The sequence below is a fragment of the Coenobita brevimanus genome, chromosome 110 (genome assembly GCF_032717465.1).
Source record: "Coenobita brevimanus isolate Jiangsu-jjx chromosome 110, ASM3271746v2, whole genome shotgun sequence".
Taxonomy (NCBI): Eukaryota; Metazoa; Arthropoda; class Malacostraca; order Decapoda; family Coenobitidae; genus Coenobita; species Coenobita brevimanus.
The window spans coordinates 32,263,274-32,284,932 of NC_137063.1; the positions used below are offsets into that span (position 1 = coordinate 32,263,274).

At 42.0% G+C, this 21,659-nt stretch overlaps 1 protein-coding gene across 1 annotated transcript in view; it reads right to left on the bottom strand.

The window, feature by feature from the left end:
* LOC145417423 (nuclear pore complex protein Nup93-like) overlaps positions 1–21,659 on the bottom strand; it is a 585,659-nt gene that overhangs the window by 70,425 nt on the left and 493,575 nt on the right. The window contains exons 9-11 of the mRNA XM_080286106.1: positions 17,485–17,590; positions 17,139–17,185; positions 13,170–13,314 (exon numbers count right to left, since the gene is read on the bottom strand). Of these exons, the coding sequence (XP_080142232.1) occupies positions 13,170–13,314; positions 17,139–17,185; positions 17,485–17,590 (298 nt within the window). The remainder of the gene's footprint in view (positions 1–13,169; positions 13,315–17,138; positions 17,186–17,484; positions 17,591–21,659) is intronic.

The window sequence follows — 21,659 nt, forward strand, 5'->3', positions numbered from 1 at the left end:
ATGCTAGAGTGAAACTTTCACTTTCATTACTCCTAGGGTATATACTCGTATTCTTATAATACTACTCATTTACATTTCTATTTACGTTCTCTATTTTATTTACATTATTTACATTTCTATTTTATTTACACTGTGTTGTGCACTGTCACTTGAAATAACTTATAAAACTATTTTCCATTGTTCACGTATATTTACATTCATTACTTTCACTTGCTGTTTACACATTATTTACAATTCCACTTGCACTGTTTTACTCAATAGAAAGATCGTAGTCACTCTTTTATCAATTGTCAGCCCTTTACCTCTTTCCACACGAGGTTTAGTAGGGGGTAAAGGTCACAGGGCCATTTGCATGGGGGTGAAAAAAGGCCTTGAAGTCAGCAAGAAGAAACATAAATACCCTCGCTTCGGAAGTTGAGAGTAAATTGATAACGGAGGGCCAGCGTGGAGGCCTGCTTAGGGGTTATTCAGAGTTACCAATATTAGTTCTTGAAACAGCTAAGTCTAGCACTGAAATGATTGGCAGGAAATCTAGACAATACATTATAAATTTGGTAGTTCCAGGTGAATGTAAATATCACTTAGGCTTCTCCCTTCCCTCCTTACATGTATATTTATTACGAAAATAGATTAGAGGCCTACTTAGGAGATATATATTCAGAGCTACCAATGTTAGATCTTGAAACAGCTTTGTCTAGCACTGAAATGATTGGCAGGAAATCTGGACAATACATTATAAATTAGGTAGTTCCAGGTGAATGTAAATATCACTTAGGCTTCTCCCTTCCCTCCTTACATGTATATTTATTACGAAAATAGATTATACGGCATATTTCAAGGGGAAAAAAACAGCGAAAATTAGCGAATGAGTGCACGTGAGATGTTGTCAGGTGATAATTAGCCAATTCCAGGTGTATGGCACTCTCACTTACCTTATTTCTTTCTTGTATATATTATTTGGTATAAGAATAGGACATAGGGCTTATTTCAATGGATGAAATCAGTGAAAAATTCCAGGGAAGATTTACTTAGCGTAGCATGGCCGGGCAGGCGAGAGGATAGGGTAATGGAGGGGGGGTAGGGAGGGGAGTCAAGAACGGGGAGAAATGGCTAAATTGTCAACAATGGATGGGAGTACAGATGAGATTAGGAGTGCTGACTAGTGTTGGACATTGGCAGTACTGATAGATGATACAAGCCCCCACTTGGAAGCCCGAGTGAATTCAAAATAACACAGAATCACAAAAGCGACGCCCCGCGGTATGATCCCTTGCTCCCAAGCATCACGAAAGTGACGCCCCGCGGTTAAGGGGTTAAACTATTACCAGATTATTTTATGCAACAATTTTATTCAAATCAAGAAATAAAGGAGTTGATGAAAGCTGTAGCCAATCCCTCAAGTTTGAAAATTCTCTCTTAAACTGAATAAAATGGCCTGGAGTAGCAAGAATAAAATGAAATAAATAATTTCACCACAGTGAAAGATTAATAATTATCCCACCTCTAATTTCCACCTAAATGATGGAGTGATAAAATCCAACAACAAAAAAGGGGATGATATAAAAGCCAGCAAACTGCAAAACATGAGGCTCATTGAAATGAACCACACACGCCCATTGAAATTAACCACACAAATCATTCATACATTATTCAAACCTTCAAAATCCTGCCTTTAACTTGCAATCAAAGTTTCTGCTAGGTCTCATGAGAAACCTTCCGGGATCTAAATCCAAAACCAATAGGGGCAGACCTCTTACTACATACTCATTCAGCTTTTTTTTTTTTTCTTTTAATTAAATGAATGTAATTTTGTTTTCTGGTGAAAATCGGTGCATGTGCATGCTGCCAGTGCGAGACCTCACCAGTACCATTAGAGTGCCAGCCTGTTAGCAGCTCGACTCATCATCCCCTTTAGTAAATCTGATTTGTAAAGTTTAAAGTTTTTATCAGTTAAAGTAGATTAGCTTTATCAAGCTATGACAAACATGTTAAGGTTTACGTATCAAATATTTATCATAAGTTTCATCACTCTAACACCCTCCTAGAAACCCCCCAATAGAGGATGACCATGGCAGAACCACCAGACTACTTTGTCTTGCCCTTTCAGACCTCATCCCCTTCCATCCCTCCACTAAAGTACTGCTCGACACTCTTTCACATCTCATGTGGTTTGTCTCTAACCATACCTTCAGTCTCATTTTCAAAGACTTTCTTTAGTATCCTGTTTATTTGGCTACCTGTTCATATGCATGTTTTAAAATATAACCATACCATCTCCATGTATTTCAATTTATTCAATTAGTAATTCCGTTAGTGGTCATTTGTGCTGGGAGGGGGTTGGTGATAGCCAATACCCTCTTCAGGCATAAAATGATCCACAGGTATACATGGCGAGTGATGAGAAGGGTGGGTGGTGAACTGAATGAAAGGAAGGCAATGATTGATTATGTGTGTGTGGATGAAAGGATGTGAAAATGTGTAATGGATGCAAGAGCTTATAGAGGTTGGGGGAGTGGACTTTCTGACCACTACTTGGTGGTGGCCAGAATCAAGATCCAAGTAAGATGAAGGAATAGAAGAAGGGAAAGACGAGAGGAAGGAGTAGTTGCAAGGAGAGTGGAAAGGTTACAAGAGGATGAGAAAAAGGCAGAGTATAAGAGAGAAGTGGAGGAACGATTGGGCAAATATGAATTGGAGCAGATGGGGGACATGGAAGGTGTGTGCAGGATATTTACAGAAGAAATATGTGCAGCATGTGATGTGGTGTGTGGGAGGAAGAGAAGACGGAGGGGGGTGCAAGGAACAGCGTGGTGGACTGAAGAGGTGAGACAGGCTGTGGCACAAAAGAAGAAAGCATACAATGAATGGATGAGAAATAGGGGCATGGAAGAAGTTGAGAGGTGGAAGAGAGAGTTATATGTAGAAAGAAAGAGAGAGGTGAAAAGATTAGAAAGAGAGAGAGTAAGAAGAGAGTGGATGAGGAATTTGGAAGGAATTTGAGTGTAAAGTGGAGGGACTGTAAGAAAATGTTCTGGAAAGAGGTGAAGAGAGTCAGACAGGGTGGAAGTGAGGTTAGCAGCGAAGTGAAAGATAAAAATGGTAGATTACTAGTGGAGAAGGGAGAAAAAGTGAGCAGATAGAGAGAACACTTCAAGAAATTGTTGAACATACAGGATGGAAGTAATGCGAGTATAAGTGGCTGGGGAATGACTGGGAGAAGTAGGGAGGTGAGAAGACAGGAAGAAATCAGTAGGATAGAAGCTGTGGAAGCTATGAAGAAAGTTAAATACGGAAAAGCCCCAGGAATTGATGGAGTATGTGGTGAAATGCTGAAGCATGGGGGAGAGATAGTAGTAGAATGGATGTGGAAGATGTGCAGAGTGGCCTGGGAGGAAGGTAGTCCCGGAGGATTGGAAGTCAGGTATAATTATTCCCTTGTACAAAGGAAAAGGGGAAAAAGAAGTGTGTGGTAATCATAGGGGCATTTGTCTTCTTAGTATAATAGGAAATGTGTATGATAGGATACTTATTGACAGAGTTAGAGAAAGAACAGAGGAATTAGTTGGAGAAGAACAGGGACGCTTTAGGAAGGGAAGAGGTTGTGTAGATCAGATATTCATTCTTAGATCTTTAGTGGAAAAGTTTCTAGAGAAGGGAAAGAAGTTGTATGTGGCTTTCTTGGATTTGGAGAAAGCATATGACAGTGTGGATAGACAAGGATTGTGGAAAGTATTAAGAATATATGGAGTAGATGGGAAGTTGTTGAATGCTGTGAAGAGTATGTATGATGGTGCTAAGGCTGCAGTGCATGTGGATGGTGAACTAAGTGAATTTTTCTCTTTAAAGGTTGGGTTGAAACAGGGATGTGTCATGTCTCCATGGTTGTTCAATCTGTACATGGATGGGTTAATAAAAGAGGTACAAGGTAGGATAGTGGATGTTGGAGTGGCCCTGGTGAGAGAGGATAGTGTTTGGAAACTCCCTGTACTGTTGTTTGCAGATGATACTGTGTTGTTGAGTGAAGACGAAGGGGAGCTGCAAGGCTTGGTGGATGAGTTTGGGAGAGTGTGTAAGAAACGGACTCTAAAGGTGAATGTAGGGAAGAGTAAAGGGATGGTCTTTGAGAGAGGTGAAGTCAGTGAATGTACAGCGAAGTTGGATGGTGAGGAATTGGAAAATGTGCGTACGTTTAAGTACTTGGGTAGTGTGATGAGTAAGGATGGAGGTTTGGAGGGTGAAGTGCTTGAAAGGGTACTGCAGGGAAGAAGGGTTGCTGGTTCTTTGAAAGCAGTGATAAGAAACAGGGAAGTGAGCATGGAAGTGAAAAAGTTACTACATGACAGTATTGTGATACCAACTCTAACGTATGGAAGTGAAGCTTGGACGTTGTTGGAAGGACACAAGTCAAGAGTGAGAGCAGTGGAAATGAGTTATTTAAGAGGAGGCTGTGGAGTCACATGGAGAGACAGGCTGATGAATGAGGATATAAAGGAGCGTTGTGGTGTGGATGTGGATGTGATAGGAAGCATTATGAGGAACACACTGAGGTGGTTTGGCCATGTGGAGAGGATGGAGGGTGAGAGACTGACGAAGAGAGTGTATGTGAGTGAGGTGGAGGAAGGAAGAGGAAGGGGGAGGCCGAGGATGAGATGGAGGGATGGGGTGGAGAGGTATATGAGAGAGGGGGGGGGTGAGTTGGGAGCAGGGCAGTCTGATGGCAGGGGACAGGGCTACATGGAGGCAATTTGTTTGTGGCCACCCCAAACGGAATTGAGGCATCTGGCAATAGATAGATAGATAGATAGAATTCCACTTATCACTTCTTACAGCCCTCTCTACCATATCATTACACTCAAATATTTCACCACTACTGTAAATAAACCAGGCAGGTTATGCCTGCAGCTATTCTAAAACAAGGTAATTTTTACAGCCTGTAGATTAAGTTCTCTATAATTCACTGCCCAAGTATCACTCTCGTTGGATGGGGGTGCCCATCATCCACTCACTCAATGTAGAGATGCCATATGATCTCTACACTGAGTGACAAGCCAAATGGTTTCCTGTACCCAGGAAACCATTTGCTACGTTGGGTGGTAACCATATAACCAGGGTTTCTGGCACAGTTAAGTGTCCCCCAGATTTCCCTATCCAAAACCAATTAATCAAGACAGTTGTTTCGGAGAGCCTCGGAGGACCCAATACCTCCCCAAGGCCCCAACCAAATGGGTAGATTAGCATGGTCATGTGAAATGTGAGAGGTGTGAATGAGAAAAGCAAGAAGGTGGAAGTGGTGAATGTGTTCAAGAGTGCGAGATATGCCCTGATGGCACTGTGTGAAATGAAGTTGAAAGGGTGTGAAGTGGAGTGGGAGGATGTGAAATGTGTAAGATCGGGAATCAATGGGCGAGGAAGATGCAAGGAAGGATTTGCTTTGTTGATGAATGAGGTGTGGCAGAGTGGAATGAGAAACTACAAATGTGTCTGCTCGAGGTGTATGTATGTCAAGTTCAAGTCTGAGAAGGTGAAAGTGGAAGTGATTGTAGCATATGCACCGTGTGAGGACAGGAGTGAGAGAGAGAAAGACAGGTTTTGGGATGAGCTGGGTGAAGTAGTGGGAGAGATGCCCAGGAGCTATAAAGTGATTGTGATGGGGGATATGAATGGAAGAGTAGGCACTGGTCCTGAGGATGACATAATGGGTTGCTATGGAGTACCAGGAGAAAATTATAACAGGAAGTGACTAAAGGATATGTGTCAGGAGAGAAGGTTCTGCATTTGTAACTCGTATTTCAGACACAAAGATGCACATAAATATACATGGTATAGAGGGAACAGTGATTGTGTTGAAAGAAACCTGATTGATTATGTACTTGTAGAGAGGTCGATGATGAGAATGGTTGCTGATACGAGGGCCGTGAGAGGACGATGTGGAAGTTTGTCAGATAACATGATTGTGGTGTGCAAGATCAAGCTGAGAGGAGGGAGGTGGAACAAGAGAGAGAGGAGCATTCAGGGAGAAAGACTGAAAGTTGAGAAGCTGAGGATCAAAGAAATGGCAGATGATTACAGGACCAAAGCAGAGGTGGAGTTAGAATCAGTGAACTGGAATGAAATGGATCTGAACAGCCTATGGAATGCATACAAGGACTGCTTAGTTAGGAATGCTAAAGCGGTGTGTGGTGTGGCAAGTGTAACAACAAAGAAGAAAGGTACAGCATGGTGGGATGATGAGGTTAAGAAAGCAGTGGAGGAAAAGAGGAAAAAGTGGCTACAGTGGTTACAGGACAGGGGTTCAGTCGAAATAAGAACAAAATATGTTAAGAGCAAGGAGCACATAAAGAGACTAGTGAAGAGGAAAAAGAAAGAGGTAAATGATGATCTAAGAAGAAAAATGAATGTTAACTATTCTGAAAATAGTAAGGCATTCTGGAAAGAGGTGTGGAAATGTAGAAGTGAAAGCGGAAAGAAATGTGATGGTGTGAAGGATGTAGGTGGCAGATTATTAACCCATGGGGATGAAGTAAGGACTAGATGGAAAGAATATTTTGAAAGCCTGATGAAAGGGAACAGAGAAAGCAGAGCGGCTATAAACATGACTGGTTTTGGGGGTGTGCAGAGAAGGAATGCAGTGCCAGGAGACGTGACACTCACACAGGTGAAGAGTGCTGTGAAGCGGCTGAAAAATGGGAAAGCAGCTGCGGCTGATGAGGTGTATGCAGAGACGATTAAGTGTGGTGGAGAGAGTGGAATGAAGAGCTTGTTGGAGACATGTAAGAAGGCATAGATGAGTGAGACTGTGCCAGCAAAGTGGAAAAAGGCTGTGATTGTACCCTTGTACAAAAATAAAGGTAAGTGAAGTGAGTGCAAGAATTATCGTGGCATAAGTTTACTGAGTGTGGTAGGGAAGGTATATGGATGAATTATTATTGAAAAAGTAGGAGAGATATCAGAAGTCCTAGTGAGTGATGAACAGGGCGGCTTTAGGAGTGGCAGAGGATGTGTCGCTCAAATATTTGCAGTGAGACAGATAGCAGAGAAGGCTTGCGAGAAGGACCATAAGGTGTTTATGGCATTCATGGATCTGGAAAAACATACTAGTACGACAAAGTGGACAGACAAGGATTGTGGAAAGTTTGGCGCCTGCATGGTGTAGATGGTAAGGTCCTAGGTGTTGTTAAGAGATTTCATGATGGTAGTGAAGCGCTGTAAGGGTTAATGGGCATCTATGTGAATGGTTCACGATCGGTGTGGGTGTGCAACAAGGATGTGTGATGTCCCCATTTTTGTTCAATATATATATGGATGGGGTGATGAGAGAAGTAAAAACATGAGTAATGGAGAGAGGGATGGCGTTGGTAATGAGTGATGATGGATGGAATATCTCAAATTTGTTGTATGTTGATGACGCAGTACTGCTTGAAAATACCAGACAAGAACCTGGTAGGGTAGTGCAGAATTTTGATGTCTGTAAGTGTGGTGCCTTGAAAGCAAATGTAGAAAAGAGTAAAGTGATGGTTTTTGAGAGAGGAGGTGACTCCCAGTGAGATGTTCCAGTGAATGGAGAGAGACTGGAATTGGTGAGAGAGTTCAAATATCTGGGTACAGTAACAGAAAAGGGAGAAAAATGTGCTAAAGAAGTTGAAAGCAGAGTGACACAAGGAAGAAAAGTAGCTGGTGCAATGAAGGCCTTGATAAGTAACAAAGGCTTGAGTGTTGCAGCTGCATGAGGCTTACATAAACGAGCGTTACTGCCAATTTAATATAGGGATGTGAGACTATGGTGTGGCATGAAAATGAAAAGTCAAGAGTAAGAGCAATGGAGATAGGACCGCTGAGGAATGTATGTGGAGTACAGAGGGTGGATAGGATATGAAATAATGTGATTCATGAGAGATGTGGAGTGAGGAAGTCGGTGGACACCAGAATTGAAGAAAGTGTATTGAGATGGTATGGTCACGTGGAGAGAATGGATAACAACAGAGTGGTGAAAAAGGTATATCTGAGTGAATTTGAAGGAGGGAGGAGGCAATGTAGGCCAAGGAAATGGTGGAGAGATATAGTGGATGTGTGTGTGTGGAAAAGAGGTTTGGAAGTTGGTGAGGCTAGGGAACTGACAAGAGATCGAGCTGGCTCAATGAATGTTGTGAGGAGAAGTACATGATCAAGGATTTGGCACCCCTTTTTAATGTGGCAGCATCCAGATTGACTCTATCAGATACATTTGTGTGAAGCTACAAAACGGGGTGAATGTTTTTGGTGTATCCGATACAGCCAGGATTCCAGGGGCTTGAATGATGAGTGAATGGAAGCGTGGCCCATTGGATTGGGCAAATTTGGGCTGTCTGGACATTGCTACTCCTCATCCTGCCCTAGGATGTGAAAGGAGGTCTGGATGATGATGATGAATGATGATGATGATAGTATTGGCAGTAAAACACTTTCACACAGGATGAGATATGCTGTGGTGTCATTTAATGTTGAACAGCTGTGTGGTCAATACACGTAAAATCACTAAACACAAAAGTTGTTACAGTTCTATGTTATGTAGTATAACAAATAGCATGATCACTGAACATGAAACTGTGCTATTCACAGAAGAGTATAGCAACTCCTACATAAAAAGATTTCAGGATGAAGGATATTTAACGGTAAAAAAAACATCTATCTATCTATTGCCAGATGCCTCAATCCCATACGGGGTGGACACGAACAGATCGCCTCCACGTCGCCCTGTCCCCCACCATTTTACTGTCCTGCTCCCAACTCACACCCCTCTCTCTCATATACCTCTCCACTCAATCCCTCCAACTCATCCTCGGCCTCCCCCTCCCTCTCCCCCCCTCCACCTCACTCACATACGCTCTCCTCGTCAGTCTCTCACCCTCCATCCTCTCCACATGGCCAAACCACCTCACTGTGTTCCTCCTAACGCTTCCTATCACATCCACATCCACACCACAACATTCCTTTATATCCTCATTTGTCAGCCTGTCTCTCCATGTAACTCCACAGGCTCCTCTTAAATAACTCATTTCCACTGCTCTCAACTCTTGACTTGTGTCCTTCCAATAACGTCCAAGTTTCACTTCCACACGTTAGAGTTGGTATCACAATACTGTCATGTAGTAACTTTTTCATTTCCATGCTCACTTCCCTGTTTCTTATCACTGGTTTCAAGGAACCAGCAACCCTTCGTCAATTGTTGTACCTTTCAAGCACTTCACCCTCCAAACTTCCATCCTTACTCATCACACTACCCAAGTATTTAAACGTACTCACATTCTCCATTTCCTCACCATCCAACCTCACTGTACATTCACTGACTTCACCTCTCTCGAAGACCATCACTTTAATCTTAACTACATTCACCTTTAAACTCTGTTTCTTACACATACACACTCTCCCAAACTCATCCACCAAGCCATGCAGCTCCCCTTCGTCTTCACTTAACCCCTACACCGCGGGCTCGTTTACCAATTACTTGCGTGTGCCGCGGGGTTATTTGGGCTCCGACAGACTCTCAAAAAATATTTGCCAAAAATCAGTTATTAGTCCTGGAATAATAAAATTACATATGCTTATGGCACATACCTTCAGCTTTCTCCTGGAATGATTGTTGAGCCTTCGTCGGTTACCGTAGGACTTGTGGAGACCTCTGAAGTAGGGTAACGAAGTCTCCACTTTACACTTCCCGACAACCCGTAATATGATTACCACAGCCAGATACAAACACTATAAACACTATTCTACAATTTTCAAGTAGTTTGGAATCCATACTCAAAAAAAAAAACACTGTGAAAGCAATGGAAATTACGAGCGCGTCTGATCGTCGCACTGGCACTAGTTCGCTCATGGTAGTCTGTCATTTATTATTCATAAAACCCCTCACACTTTATATTTCTATTACTATATAACACTTATATATATCTACAGTCTTTATCCATAAGTTTCCTTCAGTAGTATTAGTTTATTGTCACTGTAGGGATTCAATTTCTTTCAGTAAAATACGTAGCATTCACTTTCTCGTCCTGTATACTGGCATTGAGAGTGAATGTCACTTTCATCTTCACTCTCATAACTCATAGCATTCAGACATGCTAGAGTGAAACTTTCACTTTCATTACTTCTAGGGTATATACTCGTATTCTTATAATACTACTCATTTACATTTCTATTTACGTTCTCTATTTTATTTACGTTATTTACATTTCTATTTTATTTACAGTGTTATGCACTGTCACTTGAAATAACTTATAAAACTATTTTCCATTGTTCATGTATATTAACATTCATTACTTTCGCTTGCTGTTTACACATTATTTGCAATTCCACTTGCACTGTTTTACTCAATAGAAAGATCGTAGTCACTCTTTTATCAATTGTCAGCCCTTTACCTCTTTCCACACGAGGTTTAGTAGGGGGTAAAGGTCACAGAGCCATTTGCATGGGGGTGAAAAAAGGCCTTGAAGTCAGCAAGATGAAACATATGTCCTCTCACTTCGGAAGATGAGAGTACACTGGCCAGGCCAGCTAGCCTAGAGGCCTGCTTTAGGGGTTATTCAGAGTTACCAATATTACTTCTTGAAACAGCTAAGTCTAGCACTGATATGATTGGCAGGAAATCTAGACAATACATTATAAATTTGGTAGTTCCAGGTGAATGTAAATATCATTTAGGGTTCTCCCTTCCCTCCTTACATGTATATTTATTACGAAAATAGATTAGAGGCCTACTTAGGAGATATATAATCAGAGCTACCAATGTTAAATCTTGAAACAGCTTTGTGTAGCACTGATATGATTGGCAGGAAATCTAGACAATACATTATAAATTAGGTAGTTCCAGGTGAATGTAAATATCACTTAGGCTTCTCCCTTCTCTCCTTACATGTATATTTATTACGAAAATAGATTATACGGCATATTTCAAGGGGAAAAAAACAGCGAAAATTAGCGAACAAGTGCACGTGAGGTGTTGTCAGGTGATAATTAGCCAATTCCAGGTGTATGGCACTCTCACTTACCTGATTTCTTTCTTGTATATATTATTTGGTATAAGAATAGGACATAGGGCTTATTTCAATGGATGAAATCAGTGAAAAATTCCAGGGAAGATTTACTTAGCGTACCATGGCCGGGCAGGCGAGAGGATAGGGTAATGGAGGGGGGGTAGGGAGGGGAGTCAAGAACGGGGAGAAATGGCTAAATTGTCAACAATGGATGGGAGTACAGATGAGATTAGGAGTGCTGACTAGTGTTGGACATTGTCAGTACTGATAGATGATACAAGCCCCCACTTGAAAGCCCGGGTGAATTCAAAATAACACAGAATCACAAAAGCGACGCCCCGCGGTATGATCCCTTGCTCCCAAGCATCACGAAAGTGACGCCCCGCGGTTAAGGGGTTAATAACACAGTATCATCTGCAAACAACAGTACAAGGAGTTTCCAAACACTACCCTCTATCACTAGGGCCACTCCAACATCCACTGCCCTACCTTGTACCTCTTTTATTACCTCATCCATGTACAGATTGAACAACCATGGGGACATGGCACATCCCTGTTTCAACCCAACCTTCAAAGAGAATAATTCACTCAGTTCACCATCCACACACACTGCAGCCTTAGCACCATCATACATACTCTTCAGCACATTCAGCAACTTCCCATCTACTCCATATATTCTTAACACTTTCCACAATCTTGTGTATCCACCCTGTCATATGCTTTCTCCAAATCCACGAAGGCCACATACAACTTCTTTCCCTTCTCTAGAAACTTTTCCACTGAAGACCTAAGAATGAATATCTGATCTACACAACCTCTTTCCTTCCTAAAGCCTCCCTGTTCTTCTCCACCTAATTCCTCTGTTATTTCCCTAACTCTGTCAATAAGTATCCTACCATACACTTTTCCTATTACACTAAGAAGACAAATGTCCTTATGATTACCACACACTTCTTTTTCCCCTTTCCCTTTGTACAAGGGAATACTTATACCTGACTTCCAATCCTCCGGGACTCAACCTTCCTCCCAGGCCAATCTGCACATCTTCCACATCCATTCTACTACTATCTCTCCACCATGCTTCAGCATTTCACAACACACTCCATCAATTCCTAGGGCTTTTCCCAATTTGACTTTCTTCATTGCTTTCACAACTTCTATCCTACTGATTTCTTCCTGTCTTCTCACCTCCTTCTTTCTCCCAGCTATTCCCTAGCCACTTATACTCACATTATTTCCATTCTCTATGTTTAACAATTCCTTAAAGTGTTCTCTCCATCTGCTCACTTTTTCTCCCTTCTCCACTAGTAATCTACCATTTTTATCTTTCACTCCCCCTACTAACTTCACTGCCACCCTGTCTTACGCTCTTCACCTCTTTCCAGAACATTTTCTTACATTCCCTCCACTTTACACTCAAATACCTTCCAAATTCCTCATCCACTCTCTTCTTACTCTCTCTTACTAATCTTTCATCTCTCTCTTCCTTTCTACATATAACTCTCTCTTCCGCCTCTCAACTTCTTCCACGCCCCTATTTTTCATCCATTCAATTGTATACTTTCTTCTATTGTGCCATGGCCTGTCTCACCTCTTCATTCCACCATGCTGTTCCTTGCATCCCCTTTTGTCTTCTCTTCACCCCACACACCACATCACAAGCTGCACATATTTCTTCTGTGAATATCTTGCACACACCTTCCACGTCCACCATCTGCTCCAGTTCATATTTACCCAATCGTTCCTCCACATCTCTCTTATATTCTGCCTTTTTCTCATCCTCTTGTAACCTTTCCACTCTCCTTGAAACTACTCCTTCCTCCCGTCCTTCCCTTCTTCTATTTCTCCATCTTACTTGGATCTTGATTCTGGCCACCACCAAGCAGTGGTCAGAAAGTCCACTCCCCCAACCTGTATAAGTTCTTGCATCCATTACACATCTTTGCATCCTTTCATCCACACAGATATAATCAATCATTGCCTTCCTTTCATTCAGTTCACCATCCACCCTTGTCATCACTCGCCATGTATACCTGTGGATCATTAATATACAAAAAGCAAGGCTGCACAATAAAGTTTTGAGACCTGTAAATCATTTGGGCTGCCTCTTAAAGTAGTTAAGTAAAAATGTACATTTATGCCACCACATGGATTACATACACATGGGAGCATTGACTTGAGATGGGAGTGCCAACATGTTCATTTCATGCAGAGCCAAGGCCACATGAACAGCATGGCATCGAAGAACTTCCTTTCGGCTCAGGAACTCGACTGCTGCTTCAAACTGGCCCGTCAACAATAGTATCTAGAGATAGAAAAGTATTATCAGCTTATGTTTTATTCCTGACCAATATATTTCTCATACCACTGCCACCATTGCCAATCATCATCATCATCATCATCATCTTTTCCCATCTAAGAATAGGTAAGGTAGAGTCCAGAAAGCAAGAAAAAATGATAAAAGAACCAGCAAAAGCCTATCCAATTAAATGGGCCACATTCTCATTCACTCACCATTCAGTCCCCTAGAATTCTGACTCCACAAGCATAAACATACACACTTCGACACCCCACATTACCTGTCAGATAGTCAATCTGACAACTATCACATCACCAGGGAAAAACAGGGGTGCCAAGATCTTGTCATACACTCTTGTCATACACCCCATACAAATTTTCACTATTATTTTCATGCCACACCAAGGTTGCAAAAATATATGTTAGTATAGGCATCCAAATTCCTTCACTCAAGCTTCTCCCAGCCACTATATTCAGCCCTCTGTTAGATCAGGGCCTTCATAGCACCAGCCACTTTTCTTCCTTGTGCTACTCTACTTTCTACTTCCTTTGCACATTTACACTCAGGCTCTTAACCCGTGGATTCCGAGCCACAGCTCAGACTGGGTAGCGTCATGTTGTAAGCCACAGCTCAGGCTGTGCTGGCTGTGCATCACTGCTAACTACTCCACCCCTACCCAAACTTATGCATGGTGCTACACAAAGACGGAGAGAGAGAGAGATTTTTTTCTTTTCACCAGATGATGCCCTGGATGTTTATCTTCAAGTTAAAAAAAAAAAAAAAAAAAAAAAAAAAAAAAAAAAAAAAATGTTTCTTCACTTTCTGGCATACCATGGGGTGGGGAAAAAAAGGGTAATTGCACAATCCACGGGTTAAACTCCTTCACCAATCTGCGTCTCTCCATTTACCATATCACAAGAAACATCATGGCATTGTAGCAGTTGTAGTAGTAACAGTTGTAGCCCCAGATTCATCTGATTTGTAGACCCAGTGGACTGCAAGTTAAAGCTGCCCTTCTCTGGTAGTTCACCATCCTCCTTTAAGGGGACAGGGTAGGAGATGACAGATGTTTGATGTTGTTGTTTAACTCCAGTCTGTCTAGTTGAGCAGACCTATCATAAGTAACTGCTTCTGTGAGGCAATCCTATGATTGCAGTATAAACAGTACACACACCATGAAGAGATCTGGCACCCCCTTGTGGTAAACATGACCACACCAGGCTTAAAATAGAATCTTTCCCACAAGAAGATGGATTTCACAGATACTCAGTTTCAATACCGCTGTCTTTGTCATCAGTCACCTTCTCCCTGTTTTTGTTAGTGTGAAACAACTTATGTGCTGCCTACTTCTTCCTTCACCTTCAGAATTTTTTTGTCTGCCCAACTCTCTTCCTATTTCTCCCATTCTTCTTATCACTTTTTATTTCTCTTCACTTCTGGTGACTCTACAATGAGTGACAAGTCTGATGATTTCCTGTAAGAAAAGAAACAATTTACAACACTAGGTGGTAACTATACTGCATATCCAAATAATGAGGTGATGTGAAGACTAGTACAGTCCCCATGTTAACTGGGTGGAGAGATGTAAATGCAGCGTCCATCCAGGAACCAAACCTTCACACTCTTTCCATCTGTCTGCCACAGGGGAGCATCGAACCACTGCATGAGATGGCCCGGCAGTGGCAGTTGCTTGCCTGTGGCTGATGGGTCTGATATGCCAGACTGACCTGAGTTATTCAGCAACAACAACAACTAGCTGTAGTGTGCATAATTATTCAACAACCTGCTTTTCAGAACAACAGGATGAAGTTCACTGTAGGTCACAATTGGTAACCTCTTCAATTCAAGGAGATCTATCCTGAGCTAAATAAAATCATCTAGCATTACCAGTAGTTAGAATTTATGTAAAAGACAATGTTAAGCTAAAGAGATTACTGGAGACTTGTGCTGCTCCCCTTCAAAATACAAACGTTCTTCCCAAGATCAATAAGACCATCTGATGTTAGACAAAACATCCATCATCGAATCCTACGTTGCCCCATGAGGAGCATAGGAGTTTGAGGCTAGGCAAGTTAGTCCTGACAGTTAAGATGAAAGTGGCCAGCCTCACTCATTCCTGAGTGGCATTACATGAGCAAACTCCAACCCCCCTTTGGATATAAATCCACACTGGCTCAATCTGGTTGGAGCGCCTTAACCCCTTAAACGCGGCCGTGAACAGTCGCGCCCCCCCAAGTGGTGGGGTTGTATCGCGGTCTGAGTACCTGTAGGAAAATATTAGCCAAAAATCAGAGATTAACCCTAGAACATTATACTTGGTATAGCAGATAGTACTTACATTCAGCTTTCTCCAGAGACAGGTGTTGAGCCTTCGCGGACTACCCATGGACTTGTGGAGACTTGCAAAGTTGGGTAACCAAATCTTCACTTTCACACCTCCAGCAACGCGGTTTCCACTCTACCACAGCCTCATTCTGTCACAGTAAACTTTATACTACAACGTAAAGGTAGTTAGGAATCTGTATTTGTACAATAAGAACTGAAAATGAGGCTAAAATCAACGGAGCGTACGGCCGACATGCAGCGCGGCGGCAGTCTTCCCGTCACTCAACAAACATTTCCATTTTCACAGCTAAAAACATGTATACTACATTATTTTCAATCATATTACTTCCAAAAAGATCACCATAGCGCGTTTTTTATTCTGCCTTATGCCCGTCACTTTATTCTCGTTCCTGTTGGCCGCTTGCACTGACTCGGAAGAGCTAGAACTCGCCATAATGTCACTTTGAAAGCCTGCGGTAAACTGACGCTAAACAGGGGCAAACTGTGAGAAAAAAAGGTAGTGTTACAACCGGGGAAACAAGGGTTTCCTATTAGCATAAACTGCTTGTGAGAGGAGAGCGTAGCTTTACAGTTCTGAGCACTCAGAGCGCTGCCATGTATCACAGCCAGGCTGGCAGGGGGCGTGGTGGGGGGGGGGACGGGGGAAAAATGCGATACTTGGCAACAACGGAGGTCAGTGGTACAAAGGTCAAGTGTGCTAAAAGTAGCTAAAGGGTGGTGGTACTGATAGACAATACCAGCTGGAGCCTGCCTGCCCGCGGTTATTCAAAATTTACTAGAATCGCAAACGCGACGCTCCGCCATTATGTCCTTTTTGCCGAGCGTCGCAAACGCGACGATCCGCGTTTAAAGGGTTAATTACCCACTAAACCACCAGGTGCCATAATTTGGTTATATGGTTACCACCCAGCACAGTAAATGGTTTCCTGGTGTACAGGAAACCATTTGGCTTTTCACTCAGTGTACAATCACCCACAGGCAGAAGGAAGAGGAAAGAATGAAGGATACATATATAAAAGCACAACTCTGGCCTGGAGGGGTTCAAGATAAGATTTTGCTGTCTTCAATCACCCATTGTGTATTATCTTCATGTCATCTGGAATATTCCATCTTGCCACCGCTATGATCAAGAAATCAGAATCGGTAAATATTCACTGTAAAATTTATTATCCTATTATCAAGATGCAATTCAAAAATAAGATAAGATTTTGCTGTCCTCAATCACCCATTGTGTACTATCTTCATGTCATCTGGAATATTCCATCTTGCCACTGCTATGATCAAGAAATCAGAATCGGTTAATGTTCATTGTGTAAAATTTACTATCCTATTATCAAGATGCAACTCAAATATATTAGTGAAATTTTGATACAAGTTGTGACAACACATGTTAAATAATTATGACATAAAATGTAAAAATATAGAAGCACTGCAAAGGTACACTTAATTTCACTCACTTATTGTGGAAACAGTCACATACTCACAGAGGTATACAAAAGTGGCTGGTTCCAGGCATTGAAGTGGGATTCTCCTGTGAACAACAAAAACAATATATTAAAGATGACCAATATATTAACTCTCTCTCTCTCATTAATACTGTAGCACTACTGTAGAGCAGTTTAAAAGAAATATCAAAAGGATCTTATTCACACTAGAATGAGTGTGAACTGGATATGCATTCCCATGCAACAGGAAATATCTCTTCAGTATGTAACTGTACTGCAAGGTCTTTGAGATACCATACTAATTTCTCTTTTCCCTCCCTCTCTCTGTCAACAACACTACTACCAGTACCTCACTATCCAGCTCAACACTGTTTTTCCTTCTTACCATATTGCTCATAAAGCAGGTGCTGCAGCTGGGTAAGGGAAAGAGTGTCCTGCTGTACACTGCTCACAGATGAAGTGGATGCAGATGGAGATGCATCACAGTCAACCTGCACATAAGTGAAAAACAAAGATCTTGAATGAACATGAGAAAAAAAATAGTTTATAATACAGTCAAAATGGGAGTATGATTTTCAGTTACACTGTCTCTTCCATGTTTATCCATTTTCTATTAATCTTTCCTTTAGAAGTAACAGGAGGGGGGAAAAAAAAAAGTGTACAACAGACAGTTGAGAGGGAGAGAAGCAACAGAATGAGGAAAGGAAAGAATGTGGAGTGAAGACAAGAAGAAAAAGAATGAGAAAAGGAAGAGGAGACAGGAAAGTAGAAATGAGAGAGGAAGAGACGTGATGAAGGAGAAGGCAAGTGAGATAGGAAAACAAAGAGCACTCAAGCTAGCTGCGGCAACAAAAGTCAGCCACATGTATGGCAAGGGTCTATTTTTGATGGAAAGAGAGTGTAAGGTTTTCTAGTACTGAAAGTAACTTTCACCCTAAGTCCATATTTGTTTTTTAAATCCCTCAAATGCCATGGTCATATGTCTGTTTTGCATCTGGTTAATAAGACATATATATATATATATATATATATATATATATATATATATAATCACCTCTATGTCACTCAGTCCCTTGCCATTTCACTGCCCTGCTCCCAGCTCACACCCCTCTCTCTCATATACCTCTCCACTCCATCCCTCCTTCGCATCCTTCTCTCATCCTTGGCCTCCCCCTCCCTCTCCCCCCCTCCAGCTCACTCACATACACTCTCCTCATCAGTCTCTCACTCTCCATCCTCTCCACATGGCCAAACCACCTCAGTGTGTTTCTCCTAATGCTTTCTATCACATCCACATCCACACCACAATGCTCCTTCACTTCCTCATTTGTCAGTCTGTCTCTCCATGTGACTCCACATGCTCCTCTCAAATAGCTCATTTCCACTGCTCTCACTCTTGACTTCTGTCCTTTCAACAAGGTCCAAGCTTCACTTCCATACATTGGAGTTGGTATCACAATACTGTCATGCAGTAACTCTTTCACTTACATGCTCACTTCCCTGTTTCTTATTACTGCTTTCAAGGAACCAGCAACCTTGCTTCCTTTGTGTATCCTTTCAAGCACTTCACCCTCTAAACTTCCATCCTTTCTCATCACACTACCCAAGTACTTAAATGCACTCACATTTTCCATTTCCTCTTCATCCAACCTTACTGTATCTTCACTGTCTTCACTTCACTCAAAGACCATAATTTTATTCTTCCCTACATTCACCTTTAGATTCCACTTCTTATATACTCTCCCAAACTCATCCACCAAGCCTTGCAGCTCCCCTTCGTCTTCAGTTAACAACACAGTATCATCTGCAAACAACAGTACAGGGAGTTTCCAAATACTGCCCTTGCTCATTACGGCCACTCCAGCAAATATATATATATATATATATATATACAGTACAATCCCTGCTATCCGGTATCCAGACAAACGGAATATTCAGAAAAACGGGAAAATTCAAGGGCTGGTAAAAATGTCAGTAAGTTATAACTGTGCGCCATTTTGAATGGACCGCCAAACCGCCGTTTTATCGTGTCACGCGAGGCTGGGTGAAGTCGTACTAAGCGAGGTGAGGGCATTTCTGGCTAATGTAAATCTCTAGTAAATCCTCTTAACCAGCCCTCCTCCTCCCTCTTTCCCCTACTTGAATTCAGTCATCCTCCACAATTTCCACAAATCATCAGTCTGCTTTTTACCACCAGACAGTAAACAAGCTCTCTTGCTGTTGTGTTGCTCTGATGGACGGTAAATTCAACATTCCAAAATGCCTAAAGAGCAAACTAAACGTAAGCGTGTCGTGCCTACCTTAAAACAGAAGCTGGACATACGCAATAGACTTGAAAAAGGCAAACATTATAAAACACTGATGACCGAATATAATGTAGGAAATCCAATGATTTATATCAAGACCCAAGCATCCAAGCTCAATGAATTTTTCATGAAAAGCGAGACAAGTAAGTCCATTGAAAAAAGGCATACTCTTCATCGTTCGAGTGGTTTTGCTTAGAAAGATCTAGGGGAGCACCTATTTCTGGTCCTCTTATCCAAGAAAAAGCAAGAGAGTTTCACAATAAAATGAATACAGAAGTCAAATGTGATTTCAGTGTTGGATGGTTAAATCGTTTCAAAGACAGGCATGGAATTTGTAAGCCAGACATCTCGGGAGAGAGCAAATCAGCAAACGCCGGTGTTTTTCTTCCTAACGGACCGACTCTAACTTGCACCACATAAATTCATCTTAGAACGCATGTGTGCTGGCAGAGATGAAAAAAAAAAATGTTAATAGGAATGAAGGTTTACTTTGTTGGAAGAAAAAAATATATATATGCCTGCACTTCATAAGTACATCATGTATTTTATTTTGTACAAAACAGCTGATTGGTGGCAGGTGAAGGGTGGAATGATGGAGGTCAGTCGGGGCCGGGACCGTAAACAAAGCTTTTGTGGGGGCACAGGTGTGTTAATTCTACAGTGCAGTCTTAACATCAGTTCACCAATAAATGTTCAAGATTTTATTTCTTTATTTTTCCACTTTTATGAGTACAGTACATACAACGAATACTTCGGTAGTTAACAGAATGGTGCAAAACAGTGGCGGAATGGTGGTCAGTTGGGGCCGGGATCGTAAACAAAGCTGATGTGGGGGCACAGGTGTCGTGATAAATTTTAATTCTTTAGTTTTCCACAAGAGTACAGTACATACAAGAAATTATTCGGTAGTTAACAGAATGGACTTGTGCATTTTGCAGTACCGGTACTGCAAGGCACTGCACGCATGTGCATTATGACCATGGTGTGTGTTTACGAGGCAATTTTTCAGGTGGAATCTCTTAGTGTGCCCCTTGATGTGAGTGGTGAGTACCTGAACTGTATTTACTGCTGTGATAATGATCGCCTTTGTACAGATTTGAATATCAGAACTACGGGAAAAATCTGTAACCGGGAAGGTGAATTCTCCAAGCCGCCTGGCTAACTGGGCTTGTACTGTATATGAATATATATATATATATCTATTCCCAGACGCCTCAATCCCGTTTGGGGTGGCCACAAACAAATCGCCTCCAAGTCGCCCTGTCCCCCACCATTTCACTGCCCTGCTCCCAACTCACACCCTCCTCTCTCATATACCTCTCCACCCCATCCCTCCATCTCATCCTCAGCCTCCCCCTCCCTCTTCTCCCCTCCACCTCACTCTCTTCGTCAGTCTTTCACCCTCCAACCTCTCCACATGGCCAAACCACCGCACTGTGTTCCTCATAACGCTTCCTATCACATCCACATCCACACCACAACGCTCCTTTATATCCTCATTCGTCAGCCTGTCTCTCCATGTGACTCCACAGCCTCCTCTTAAATAACTCATTTCCACTGCTCTCACTCTTGACTTGTGTCCTTCCAACAACGTCCAAGCTTCACTTCCATAAGTTAAGAGTTGGTATCACAATACTGTCATGTAGTAACTTTTTCACTTCCATGCTCACTTCCCTGTTTCTTATCACTGCTTTCAAAGAACCAGCAACCTTTCTTCCCTGCTGTACCGTTTCAAGCACTTCACCCTCCAAACCTCCATCCTTACTCATCACACTACCCAAGTACTTAAACGTACTCACATTTTCCAATTCCTCACCATCCAACCTCGCTGTCCATTCACTGACTTCACCTCTCTCAAAGACCATCACTTTACTCTTCCCTACATTCACCTTTAGATTCCGTTTCTTACTCACTCTCCCAAACTCATCCACCAAGCCTTGCAGCTCCTCTTCGTCCTCACTCAACAACAAAAATCATCTGCAAACAACAGTACAGGGAGTTTCCAAACACTATCCTCTCTCACCAGGGCCACTCCAACATCCACTACCCTACCTTGTACCTCTTTTATTACCCCATCCATGTACAGATTGAACAACCATGGAGACATGACACATCCCTGTTTCAACCCAACCTTCAAAGAGAAAAATTCACTTAGTTCACCATCCACACGCACTGCAGCCTTTGCACCATCGTACATACTCTTCACAGCATTCAGCAACTTCCCATCTACTCCATACAGTATATTCTTAACACT